At 39.1% G+C, this 13,486-nt stretch overlaps 1 protein-coding gene across 8 annotated transcripts in view; it reads right to left on the bottom strand.

Annotated features, from left to right (window-relative positions):
• Nucleotides 1-13,486, bottom strand: part of MPP7 (MAGUK p55 scaffold protein 7) — a 441,047-nt gene that overhangs the window by 52,010 nt on the left and 375,551 nt on the right. For 7 of the 8 annotated variants that reach the window (XM_050939089.1, XM_050939087.1, XM_050939088.1 and 4 more), the window contains one exon: nt 3,014-3,052. The exons of the other annotated variant lie outside the window; for it this stretch is intronic. In XM_050939089.1, coding sequence (XP_050795046.1) covers nt 3,014-3,052 — 39 coding nt within the window. The remainder of the gene's footprint in view (nt 1-3,013; nt 3,053-13,486) is intronic. 8 annotated transcript variants of the gene reach the window in all.

Below are 13,486 nucleotides of genomic sequence, written 5' to 3'. Positions count from 1 at the left end.
CTTTTATAATGAAGGTGTGGGACTATGCACCCCAAATGCATTATAGGTTGCCTCTGAGTTTGAAAGTGACATCTCAACATTTCCATGTCTTGGAAAAGGAAACAGTTGCACAAAATCCAACTCAGAATCTGAGCTGCAGATCCTGCTCACCAAAAGCCTTATGTCCAGCAAGTTTCAGCAACAAGTGATAGGGCAGGAGAGATAGAGTGGAGGAAGCTGGGAATCTAGAGAAAGAAATATATATGTGTCTGAGTGGGAACAGGAATAGAGAGGGGAAAAAGGATGAGGGAAAGAATGGGGAGATAAGGAGAAGGGTGAGGTGGGAAGGAACTGAATAAATGTGAAAGCAAAAATGATATGGAAAGAACAGAAATTTTAAAAAAGTGGAAAAATAAGAGTATAGGGAGATAGCTTTAAAGTTCACTTAAAGTCACAAGATACATACACGTGATACTTTCTAACTCAGCAAATTAGCTCTCTATTTGTCTAGGCATATCTGCTAACTTTGCTGACAAAAACAAAGTTTCATTGCAAGGGCAATACCACCATGGTATGCAGAAAAGGATCTGGTGGTCATAGTAGATCACAAATTGAATATGAGCTAACAATGGAAGGCTGTTGAGACAAAAGAAAATATTCTGGAGTGTATTAACAGGAGTGTTGTATGTGACACATGGGAAGGTGATTACTCTGCTCTACTCTGGACTGGTGAGGCTTTGGCTGGAGTACTGTGTCCAGTTTTGGGTGCCACAGTTTAAGAAAGATGTGGACAAACTGGAGTCCAGGGGAGATCTAAGAAAAATGACAAAAGGTTCAGATAACCTGACCTTTGAGGAAAGGTTAAAAAAACTGGGCATGTTTAGTCTTGAGAAAAGATGATTGAGGGGGACCTGATAACAGTCTTCAAATATATTAAGGGTTGTTATAAAGAGGATAGTGATCAATTGTTCTCCATATCCACTGGAGGTAGGATAAGCAATAATGGGATTTATCTGCAGTTAGGAAGATACAGGTTGGATATTAGGCAAAACTTTCTAACTCTAAGGGTAGATAAGTTCTGGAATAGGTTACTAAAGGGGGTTGTAGAACACCTTCATTGGAGGTTTTTAAGAAGAGGTTAGACAAACACTTGTCCTAAATATGTTTGTTGGTGTCTCAGCCGGAAGTGTGGGGGTGGACCAGGTGACATCTCAAGATCCTATATTTCTAAGATTTTGTGGTTGAGGTAGATTCTATACAACTTTACCCTTCATGAAATAAAGCAATTGCTTGCTAAGTTGTAAATACAGAAACGCCATTGCCTGGTTTTCAGAACCCATGCTAAGTTTGCAGCACAGACAATAAGAGGAGTCATCATTTGATTTTAAAAAGAAGCAAATTTAATACGCAAGTCATCAAGAGATGGTACATTTAGAATTATGCCCCAAATTCTTTTTCCAATTGCTACTCAGTCTTCTACATAACTGTACTTTAAGGGTTAATACACTTTATCTGATTTATTCATAGACGTAAAATATTTCATGTTTCACACTGGTGAGAAGACAACTACCAATTAACAAACCTTTCTGAAAATACAAGAGGAAATTAGTTATACAGTTCTCAGACTGTTGGCAAGAGGTCATGGGTACTTTGCATTGAATAGTTTGTGTGTTCCTCTTCCATTAAAGGCAGCAAAGAATACCCACTTCGTCAGATGTGGTGAATATTCACCCACGAAAGCTCATGCTCCAAAATGTCTGTTAGTCTATAAGGTGCCACAGGACTCTTTGCTGCTTTTACAGATCCAGACTAACACGGCTACCCCTCTGATACTTGCCCTCTTCCATTAGATGCACAGAGCTTTAAAATCATTGTCTCAGCACATGCTGTAGATGCCTGTGGCACTCATTGGCATGTGCTTCTGATATCTATTTGCGAGGTCACTGAACTCACTGGACTGGATTCTCCACCTTGCCCAAGCTTTGCCTTACAATGGAGAGCTGGTCATAGGGAGCCAGTTGTGGTTGCTGAAGAGCAGCTCTGGCTTATATCAATGGCATAAACTCTGTCAGTGTTCTTAAACCAGGGTAGGTTTATATGTAGCAGAGCTCTCAGACATGTACTTCCCCATTTTTTCTCCTTACTGTGAGGGATCAGTGGAGATGGGGGAAGGGTGGACTGGTGCAAATCCACATCAACCAGTTTTCTCCAAGCACAGAGCTCCTGAGGACTGGGGGAAATTATCTGTTGGCTATTTCTGGCCATTTTAAGCTCAATTTGCACCAGAGGGGTGGCAGAAAGTGGCCATAGGCCACTGTAATGACAAAATCATGTAAAACTGTTTAAAAGGGCAAAACACTCCTCTCAAGACATTCTTTTAAATTTTCCTTTTGTTTATAATTTTGAATCCTGCCACCATAACTGTTGTCTTTACCAATGGTGTTTTCTTCTCCACTAATACGTTGATCACTGCTTTATTTTACAGTCAAGCTTAAATCCTGGATGCTGCTGTGATTTATTTTATTTTCGAGTGTGTAGAAGAAGACACATGCATATTTGCTTTCACCCTCACCCAATCCCACCTAAAATGACTTTGCAAACTGATATAAAGAAATAAAAGGTAAAATAAATGTGGATCAAACCTAAAAAAATCTCGGTCTAAATTTTCACTAACCTTCCTCACGATACAGTAGGTAGGGATTTTAAAATAAATGTATTTTTCACTTACTTTAATATATTTAAGTCACTTTAGTTTCACCCCAAACTTGAGACAGGTATTTAAGCGGAAAATCAAGATAGTATTTTAACAGCTCCTGAATGTCAAGAATAGTAAAAACATGTCACAGTAAATAAGTAATTCCTTTGTGTCAAATCCAGTGAGCCGTTTTTGATTTCAAAATTCATGCTCTTATCATGTGCTGTCACTGTGAGGAAACTTTGATGCAAATTACCAGAAAAACAAAGTGACACAGCAGTTACAAGAAAAAGAACCTGAAAGAAAGGAAGAAATTGTCTTTCATAACCATTTGCTCACCTATATAGGTTCCACTGTTGTAACCAGCACATTCAGCATCTTCTGGACGAAGTGTAAAAGCATACAGAACAAAAGCCAAGAAATAAAGCAGAATAGTTAGAAGCCCAGTCATAAATGCAAAAGAAGAGTTACTTAAAATGACAACTGTACAAAGCATAGCATAAAAAAGCTTTAATATGCCATTGCTTAAAAACATAAAACAACTTTTATTGTTTTATATTTTAGCTAGAGGAATTCTGGAATTTTGCACCATGCACACTTCGATCTTTTTACCTTTTCATGCAGTGCCTTTTTCATGACTACAATCAAATATTTAAAAAAGATTTCTAACTTTACATTATTTATACTTTATCACATAAAGAAAATAGGAAAATATGATGCCACTTAAAAAGGCAAAAAAATACTTTATGTAAATCAAGCTCTTTGGTAAACTATATATTATCAGATTTTAGCTTATAATTTTGGCTCAGTGGATTAGACAGAAAGGTTTTTGATTAAAAACATGCCCTTTCAATTTGATATAAAATAGTTATAATGTATATTTTTACATGCTAAAGGCCTTTTGATCAAAATTATGAGCTACAAGTTCTAATGCCTTTATAAACAGAAGCCCCTTCAAGTAAACTAAAACTAGAAGAGATCAGCTGCTACTGCTTTAACATATGGTGTGACTATTACTGCAACCTAGGCTATATACTGAGAAAAAATAAGGAATACGTTACATGAATAAACTTATTGCCGTGTTTCAAAGCAATACATTCTTCAACACTAATTATACTCTGTTTGTAAACAGTTAATGAGCTACTGTATTTTGCCATGACACATGAATGGAAGATCTTTTAGGGTCATATAATTAACCTTCCTCCATTCCATCCCACTCAGCAAGTTCTGCCAAGATTATTTTATGGAACTGTTGCTCTTTTTTGTAAATATCTATATTTCCCAATATTCAAATAAAGATAAAACCCTGACCACTATATGAAACATCTAAGACTAGTTTGAGTGATATCCAAAACTGTTTTCTCAATATGAGATGGTCTAATTCAATATATTTGACGTTGTAGAGGGAATGGGAAATTTTGTACATATAACATCAATTACAAATGTTGAATTACATTCAATTTTATTCTAAACACATGTTCTCTAAATAAAATTACTGGGCTATGCAGGGAAACTTTTGTACATATACCTTCAATTTCCTCTGAGAAGCACAAAGGAAAAAAATAGGAAAGGAAATCATTAAATGAGCTGAAAACACAGCTGAAGAATGAAAAGTTAAATCTAAGAAGAAAAAAATGTACCTACCACACTCAACCATTTCCTCATCTTAGAACAGCCAAAAAACAAAGTATTATTATTTAATACTTTATAAATAAGAAAAATACATCTATATTTAGCTGCTCTAAAAACTTCTCAGATAGCAACTGTTATGCTGCAGAGGCATGCTCCAATTTATCTACAGTGATTTAGTCTTTAAATGTTGAAGTCATGCTTAAACTGAAAGAATGAGGACAGTAAAAGGCACAGCGGGATTATCATATGCCCTCTAAAATCCTTATCTGAGAATTTTCAGCTATTGATTTAGTAACGGTAACCTATAATCTTATCCAGTTGCGATGAGTCATCTATCTTGAATTAAGGGTGGCGCTATGTAATGGCTCTAAGTCCCCTCATATGGTCATGTGACTGGTTTAATCAATCAACCCAGGATTTTATAATAAATCCTTGTAATAAATTAAGGATCCTCGGCTTTTCTGGGGCAGTAAGTGATGTTACCAAAGAACAACAGTGGAAACAAGTGACTTCATACTTATGGGGAAAGCGTGGTGCTGAGCCAAAAAGAGTTTTTAAGAAGGAATTTCCACTCCTGGTTCCCCTGCAGCTGTTGTAGTCTTTCTTCTTTGGCTACTGTTAAGGGGTCTAGTCTGATGAAAAGAGGGTACCAGGGATATCAACAAGTCCCGATGTATTCTTAAGTGTTGTAACAGCCACCTATAGGTGGTACACTTGGTTGTCAAATTGAACATCAGATAATTTTGCAGGATAATTACCTACCCACATCAAAGTTGGGGGCTAGTTACTAGGAGATGTGTGAATTACCACAAGCTACTAGCAGCTCTGCATGTGAGAAGCAGGTATTCATATGCATAAAGTGTCTGTCTCTAATTTTGGCAACACTGGTACAGCTTGTCATGTGAATAAAATCTTATTTAATTGAACTGTGTGATGCATGGGGGTGAGCAAGAGGAGATCGACTGAATACTGTGCAGGGAGGAGGCAACTAAGATAATACAGGGGGACAGAGAAGACAGAATGGAGAGTAGAGAAGTGAAAGAAGGGAAGAATTTAAAGTGAGCACGAGGAAGGAGGTAGCAAACACTTGAAAAGAAAGAGAAAAAGTATAAATCATAGAATCACAGAATATCAGGGTTGGAAGGGACATCAGGAGGTCATTCTAGTCCAACCCCCCCGCTCAAAGCAGAACCAATCTCCAACTAAATCATCCCAGCCAGGGCTTTGTCAAGCCTGACCTTAAAAACCTCTACGGAAGGAGATTCCACCACCTCCCTAGGTTACCCATTCCAGTGTTTCACTACACTCCTAGTGAAAAAGTTTTTCCTAATATCCAATCTAAACCTCCTCCACTGCAACTTGAGACCATTGCTTCTTGTTCTGTCATCTGCTACCACTGAGAACAGTGTAGATCCATCCTCTTTGGAACCTCCTTTCAGGTAGCTGAAAGCAGCTATCAAATCCCCCCTCAATCTTCTCTTCAGCAGACTAAACAATCCCAGTTCCCTCAGCCTCTCCTCATAAATCATGTACTCCAGCCCCCTAATCATTTTTGTTGGCCTTTGCTGGACTTTTTCCAATTTTTCCACATTCTCCTTGTCGTGTGAGGTCCAAAACTGGACACAATACTCCAGATGAGGCCTCACCAATATTGAATAGAGGGGAAGGATCACGTCCCTCGATCCGCTGGCAATGCCCCTACTTATACAGCCCAAAAATGCAGTTAGCCTTCTTGGCAACAAGGGCACACTGTGGACTCATATCCAGCTTCTCGTTCACTGTAACCTCTAGTCCTTTTCTGCACCGTGAAGGAAAGGGAGGGAAATTTATAAAAAAGATAGATTGAAGGAACCCACCTAAAACAGATGGAGGAAGAGAAACCAAGATGAACAGGAGGAAGAGAGAAAATAATGGGGGAATGGGGAAAGAAAGGAAGCATAAATACAAAGTTAATTTAGGAAGTTAATGTTTTTATTGATTTTATACAGCGTTCAAAGCCAGAATGCTAGACTAAAACAATGCACAAATGCTAAATTAGGCGCACAAAGAACTATAAATCATTGAATTATTATTAGCTAATTATTATTAGCTTTGACTTGTGATATTCAAAACCTTGGGCCACTCGAAAGGGTGCCTAAATTGCTTGTGACTTCCAATCCAGCCCTGAGTTAAATATTTAACTCCTGCTAATTTTTCCTTCACCATATTTTTGTCAAAGAAACGTTGTTAAAGGCTGGTAGGTTTAAAATTAGACACAGAAGCTTTGTTCTGGTTCCTGGGCAAATGTACATGTTGCACTAACCCTCACATTCTGTTCGACTCTAGTGATCAAACAAGGCACTGCATTGTACAAGAATTCGGATTTGTACAACGCCTAAACTCGACAGGGTCCTGGTCCATGATGAAGGCTCCCATGATAATGCAAATAAATAATAATTGTTAATTTAGAGTGATTACATTCAATTATAAACAAATTAGTTGTTAGTCGTGAAAAACTTAGCAGAGCAATTGACATTTAAACTATTTTGCTCTGTTGAAAGGTTATACGTTTTTTTGTGGATCAGAGGGACATTTAAAAAAGATAAAGCTTTAAAGCAAATTTAAGGTGAGCAAACTTAATTGTGCTATAGGTTCAGATTTAAAAACATATGACAAGATAATTTGGAAATGGAAGAAGAATGGCCTTGTGGTGAAGGCCTAGGACTGAGAGCAGAGATACATGGGATCTATTCCCAACTCTGCTGGGGTCTTCTTGTATGACTTTGGGAAACTTGGATCGTTCTGCACTTCCAGCTGCTTCATCTGTTTCAGAGTGGTGTGATGAGACTAATGTTCTCATGGGGATCCTAAGATGGAAGATAATGGGATCCTAAGATGGAAGATACTACAAGTGCAAAAATTTTCTGTGTGAACAAAGATGTTAGCATGCTAAGTTAACAGTAAAATGTGACATTAAAACCGTCTTTGTTTCTGAATTAGCTTCATGTGCACAGGGTGTTACAGTATCTACACATGCAGTTGCTGAGACTGATTCAAGTCTCAAACTTGAAGAGTCTTATTGTAATGAACGCTAAAGTCCTATTATATATTTCTCCTAAATGTTTGTCCCTCAAATAAAACAGTACCATGTACAATGTATTCATTCTTTCACTCGGTTTAAATTGTACTGTTGGTAGAATGTGATCTTTAATTCAAAAGACACTCATCTTTGGACAAACTCAGTTACATCTTGTTTGAATGAACACCATTTGGCTGCAGTTAAATATTTCCTCCTGCTCATGTGGTGCCAATCATATATGGTTAAATCAAAATTTAAAGTGAGATGTTTTTAAGCCTTAGAAAGGCTACATAACAATAACTTTGCTCACAGAAAAGTATCTGCATTTAGCCTCAAAACACAAGATGAATGTTTTTTTCAAGTGCAGACATGTTTGAACATCTCTTTCTACCTTGAATATATTTTTCCCTGAGTTAATACAAGTTATGGGCTACAGCTAGTGTAAAATATACCCTGTGAATGATGAACTGTTTCTTCATACCACAGACCACACACATTGGAGTGTAAGAACAAACACAGTGTGAGCTATTAAGGCCAAATTAATGTTTATGCTGAACGAAGGTTATGTCTTAGCTGGTATAGCTGGGCACAGAAACGAAATAATTTAGTAATTATTCATTTCTAAAAGATTAGGTGATAACTGCTTTATCTACAAGATGAACTGTAAAACAAGGTACAGATGGAAACATTACAGCATTTGTTGGCAGTGACTGAGTTTTCGGAAAAAATTTTCTTTTGGGCAGAAACTTGTTACACTTCATCTCAGCCTAAATATGAACTTTTTGAACACCATCAGGACAATCCCATTCAGCTACTTGACATTTGGAAATGTGACAACTCCCATTATGCACACATGCATGCACGCACACAAAATTTTCTCCCAGTAAATCTTATCTCGCTGTCTTTTTATTCACTTAACTCAAAGAACTGAATTTTAAAAATTCAGAAACCACTCTGTTAATTCAAAACTCAGTTCAAACCTTTAGCAAAGGTTATTAACATTTGAAAATATCTTGCTGAACAGGAGCAGTTGAACATCAATCAGCTTTAAAGTGCACAATTCTGTGCACATTACGCACAGCTCTAGAAATGTACTTAAAAAAAAAATCTAACAGCCCAACTGTGACCTCTGAATGTGGACCATCTCACCCCTAAACAGCCCTCTGGCTGATTTATTCTCTCTTCTTTGACTAGTAATGGATTTTAGTTTTATATGTTTCATTGGATCACATATGCCAATCAAATTTTCTGTGGTCTGGGGCACTGCATCCTAAATGGATGACTTTCTAGAGGAATCAGTACGGTTCTTGTAAATACTACACTTGCGGTACCTTGAAGTGCACATTCTCTGAAGCACTCATGCAATAACTGTGCACTTCATGGAAAAACTAGTGAAATGCTTACAAGAATCAACAGATTCCCCTCAATTTCCACATCAGGTTTAAGCTTCTTGTATTCACACTCAAGACCCTACACATCAGAGGCAGATTTGAGATTAGGGACCATTAAAGTTAACGAAATGGGCAGGGTCCATTGAATCTCAGGTTGATTGTGCTGTAGGATGAGGATGACGAGTAGAAGGGGGCTGGAAATAAGGAGCAGAAAATGTGGAAGAAGAAGAAGAAACAGAACAGAAGCAGAACAGGGGATTCACCTAAATTTTGAGCAGTCCACAAATTCAACTTATCGGTTTGCCAGAATCTAGTGTATGTACAGAAATAAAAAAAATATTATTTATGAGGACTGCAGAATTCAATTTTTCTATACATTAATATAAATATGATTAAATTACTCTGTCTCACGTGTCTATTCCTTTTCTTTTCCTTCACTGCATTTTTCTTAATTTCTGTTGTACATGTTGGCCTATCTTTTCATTCTTTCTTCGGTGCTTTCTCATCAGTCTAACTTTTTTGCAGTGTTAATTAGCAACAAAAGTTATGTAGAGAGGCAGTCAAGGTTGTGACAGGGATATATTCCAGCACCTTAAAAGAATGGAAACAAGAGTGCATTCCTCCATTTTCATATGTCTACAACTCTATCAATAATAACACCCAACATCCTAGAAGGCTTACATGCCTATTGCCAACAGACATCCAGAAACAACACAGTACCTCAACTTCATCAAATCTGCACTCTAACATAAAACCTTAAAGAGTGACCTCTGTGAGCTTTCACATCAATTACATCAACAAATCAGCACAGTGGACTGTCACACATTCCCATACATTTAGGAACGTATTCTGCTTTAACACTGCAGAGGACACTGTTTAGGTTTTGAGTAAAAATTGCATTTCATCAAACCATTTTGAAAAATCCAAATAGTGCTCAAAGTTTACAGTCTATGTTTTGTATTTTACCATTTCAACGAATTTTTTACAAAATAAAGGCTAAAGATCCTGCAAACACTGAACTCTAACACACCTTAACAATGGTACAGGTACTACTGCCCCTGCTCTGTTTTCTATCTTCCAACTCATTTACTGTGTTCTCCTCCTCTGGCCATAAGCTGTTTCTGTTTCTCCCATCCTCCTGCGTTCTAGCTTTCACCCCTCTCACCAGGTTCCATCTCAAAGTCACTTTCCTACTTTTCCTCTGTGCTTCCCCATCCTTAATTTCTCTCTCTTCTTCCCATTCTTCAGCTCACTATCCTTATCTTCATTCAATGCCTCTTCCATTTGTGTTGCCAATTCTTCCATCACATTACTTATATACAGTCACTCCATCACTACCTACCCTCCCATTTTCCAAGGAGACTATGATTTTCTCCCAGTTTCCAAAGTACATTAGACACCGTTTAACAGCAACCCAGATATTAACAAACTTACAGTTAATAGCAACATTTGCCAGGAACTAATCCAATCCCATTGACTTTAATGTTAATGAGACTAGAATATTGGCAATGACATACCGCTTATTAACAACATTTTTTGGAAGAAAGACCCTCGCTGCAGACAGGTGTGCAAGGCTGCAGCCATGGAAGGAAGTGTAGGAACAAGCCTTCCCCAGCTGCAGCCCCACAAACCTGCCTGTGGCCATTGCTCAGCCCATACCAGTGCTTCATTTTGTGTCTGGAACCCCACAGCAAGGACAGGGACCACACAGGAGTTAAGAAGCTGTGGACTAGGAAGGGAGGCTGTGGGAAAGCAATAGCAGGGAGGGTGTTTGCAGTCTAGTTGCCAGAGCTGCACAGTACCTCTCCTGAACTCTCATGGTTATGCCCTGCAAGGGGCTGCACCCACAGAAGGAAGCATTGGGATGTGCTGTGCCCCAACCCCCATAGAGTGCAGGGAGAGGTATGGTGCAGCCCATTGGTTTCCTCCTTCCCACTGCTGCCCTGCCCGCAGGCAGGTTTGCAGGTCTGTAGCCAGGGAGGGAACAGCCAGCACTTCCTTTCCTGGTGGCAACCTTGGAACGGTATCTTCTGCTTATTAGTAACTGCTGGATGATGGCAACTTTTTGCTGGCAACCAAGGGGTTGCTAATAAACATAATCCACTGTAATTAGCGTGTGGTTTTGCAAACTCCTCCAAAGCCATGTGTGAGACATTTTCACCTCCACCAATGTCATGTGAGAAAGATTTTCTTCGAGGAAGAAGAAAAGGAGATGCGTGGAAGGGATTTTCTTCTCTCCTACAATGCTAGGGGATTTACTTTTACTTATTTCCAGGCAATGTAGACATTTACATAACAAGTAGTTGACTGTGCCTAGCAGTGCATATATTAAACTGCTACCTGTTTGCTGCACTATTCTTAAATTCTGTTATCATTGCTATTATAAACACATTCTTTTGATAATTTATACCGAGGCTGTTATTTTTGGGGGGGGGGAAGACAAATTTACCTATAAATACAAATTGAAATTTTCATAGTAAAGTTTCTGAAAGCAGAATGATTTTTGTAGAACATAGATGTTTATACATTTCTGCAATAAAACAAAAAAACCAGTTTTACTGAATAAGCCAACTCATTTAGGCTCATGACATACATGTGTGTCACAGAGTGAATATACATTCACAACATGCTTTATTATGGGGTAAATATGGAGAATCAAAATCATATGGGCTAACAGGAACTTTCCAAAAGTCATTTACTTTATTTCTTTGCATCACTAGAATATACATTTACTTATCTTTACTTATATAATCTTATTTACTTATAATTATATATAATAATATATATATTATTAAACAATCCCTGATTGATAGACACTAAGCCTAGAGTTGAAATACTAAAAATGTGATTAGCTGTACACAGAACATCTTAAGGATGCTTGTATTATGAATCCATATTATTAAATGCATAACACTGTTAATGTACTTAAAGAGCTTTGCCATATAGTTGATATTATGGATGCAATACAAGTAAATACTAATGTCCTACATACACTTCCAGCATACACTCTGAGGAAGCCACTTAAGGATTTTGATCTCTCCTTGTAAAATATTTCTGTGAAGGAGACCTCAGTCTGGGACTAAGACACTGCTTCTTTAGGCTATGCTTTAGATAGCTCCAGCACCTAGAAATATGTTGGTAGGCAATTTGTGCTTAATGAAGCCCAACATGCTCTCACGTGAAGCCTCTATAGTTTCAAATACTAACAAAACAAAAGACCTGCACAATACAGTGAGAGATGTGTGTCCTAAGTGGGGCTTTCAGAATGGTGGTCTCCATTCACGGAAAGTAAATTTACATATGAACCCCAAATACGGTGACTTGCAAGAAATGCCCTCTTTCTCCCTCCCTCAACAATAACTAGAACTAGGATATACTTTCCAATGCGTCATAAGAGACCTAGCTGTGGTACTGAAAAGAGGATTTGGGGGACACCATCTCAAACTATAGTGAAAAACTGTGTCCACTGATACATTGATATTAATTCTATAACGACAAGGCTACTTGCAGACCAGCTATCAGGTCACTGTTGCAGATCTTTCCCATTGAGGCAGTTTCTTTTTCAGTCTACAATAAGAGCATTCCCCAAAGGGATTGGCCATTTACCCCAAGAGAGATGCCCTTTGGCAATGTATGCTTCCTAAATAGAAGTGCATACCAATTTCACTATGACAAAATGAGAGATCTTATCCTCTAACTTGAGGCCTTTGAAAGTCCTGGGTTCAAGGCAGGCGAAATTTTACATCTCTGTTCTATGGAATACCATAAAGGCTCTTTATTAACAAAAGGAGGGAAGTAGGATAGAAACTTCATGAATGAAAGTTAATGGCTATAGTTCAGGTATAAGAGTCACTTTCAGTAACTGGAGGTTCTTCAAGATGTGTGGCCCCCATCTGTATCCCATTGTCAGTACCCATGTGCTCCATGTGCCCGGAGCCAGAAAATGTTGAAAGCAGACTCTTTAGGTCCACACATATGTACTTTTTCACCTTGTTCCTCTGACCGAGGAGATAAAGAGCAGAGCGGACCAACCACCGCTCCAGTTCCTTGTCTACAACAAATCAAAAGATTAGCTGAAAGAGAGGGGAAGGAGGGCAGAGAGTGGAATACAGATAGGGACTACACACCTCCAGTTACTATAAGGTAAGTAACTTTCTCTTCTTTGACTGTTGGTCCCTATGCGTATCCCACAGAGGATGCCTGAAAAGCAGTACTCAAGTAGGAGGAGGGTGCGAGGATGCAGATGGCAGACCCAGATGAGGCAGATGATGTTTATAGGGACCATGAGCACAAAGAATATTTGGGCCACCCACACCCTAGGGGCGCTGCAATCGAGGGGAGAGGGGGACAAAGGTGTCAGGGGGGCATGCCACTTTTTAACATGGGCATAATAGCCTCAGGCAGGAGCGGAATAGCAGCAGGGGCTGCGGGCTTTTCCCAGTAGTGGGCTGAGATGGGCCTTAGCCCCCTATCACCACAGGGTTCCACTCCCTTCTCTTCCTCTTCCCCCAGAGGCCCCACCCTGTGGCCAGGCCAGAAGCCAGAGCCAGGCCATGGTAAAAGCTACCCAGGGACCTCAGGCCACTGTGGGGAGACCTGGACCCTCTGCCTACCCTGTGCGGCATGCTGAGGGGCAGGGACATGAGCTGGGGGGCTGCTCTCGGGCACCCTGGCCTCCTGCCCAGGGCAGATGGAGGATCCTGCACATTACAATGGAAGTAACTATCGTTC

This window comes from Gopherus flavomarginatus, chromosome 2 (genome assembly GCF_025201925.1).
Source record: "Gopherus flavomarginatus isolate rGopFla2 chromosome 2, rGopFla2.mat.asm, whole genome shotgun sequence".
NCBI classification, from domain to species: domain Eukaryota; kingdom Metazoa; phylum Chordata; order Testudines; family Testudinidae; genus Gopherus; species Gopherus flavomarginatus.
Note: the sequence above shows the minus strand (reverse complement) of the source record. Positions and strands in the feature narration are given on the sequence as shown.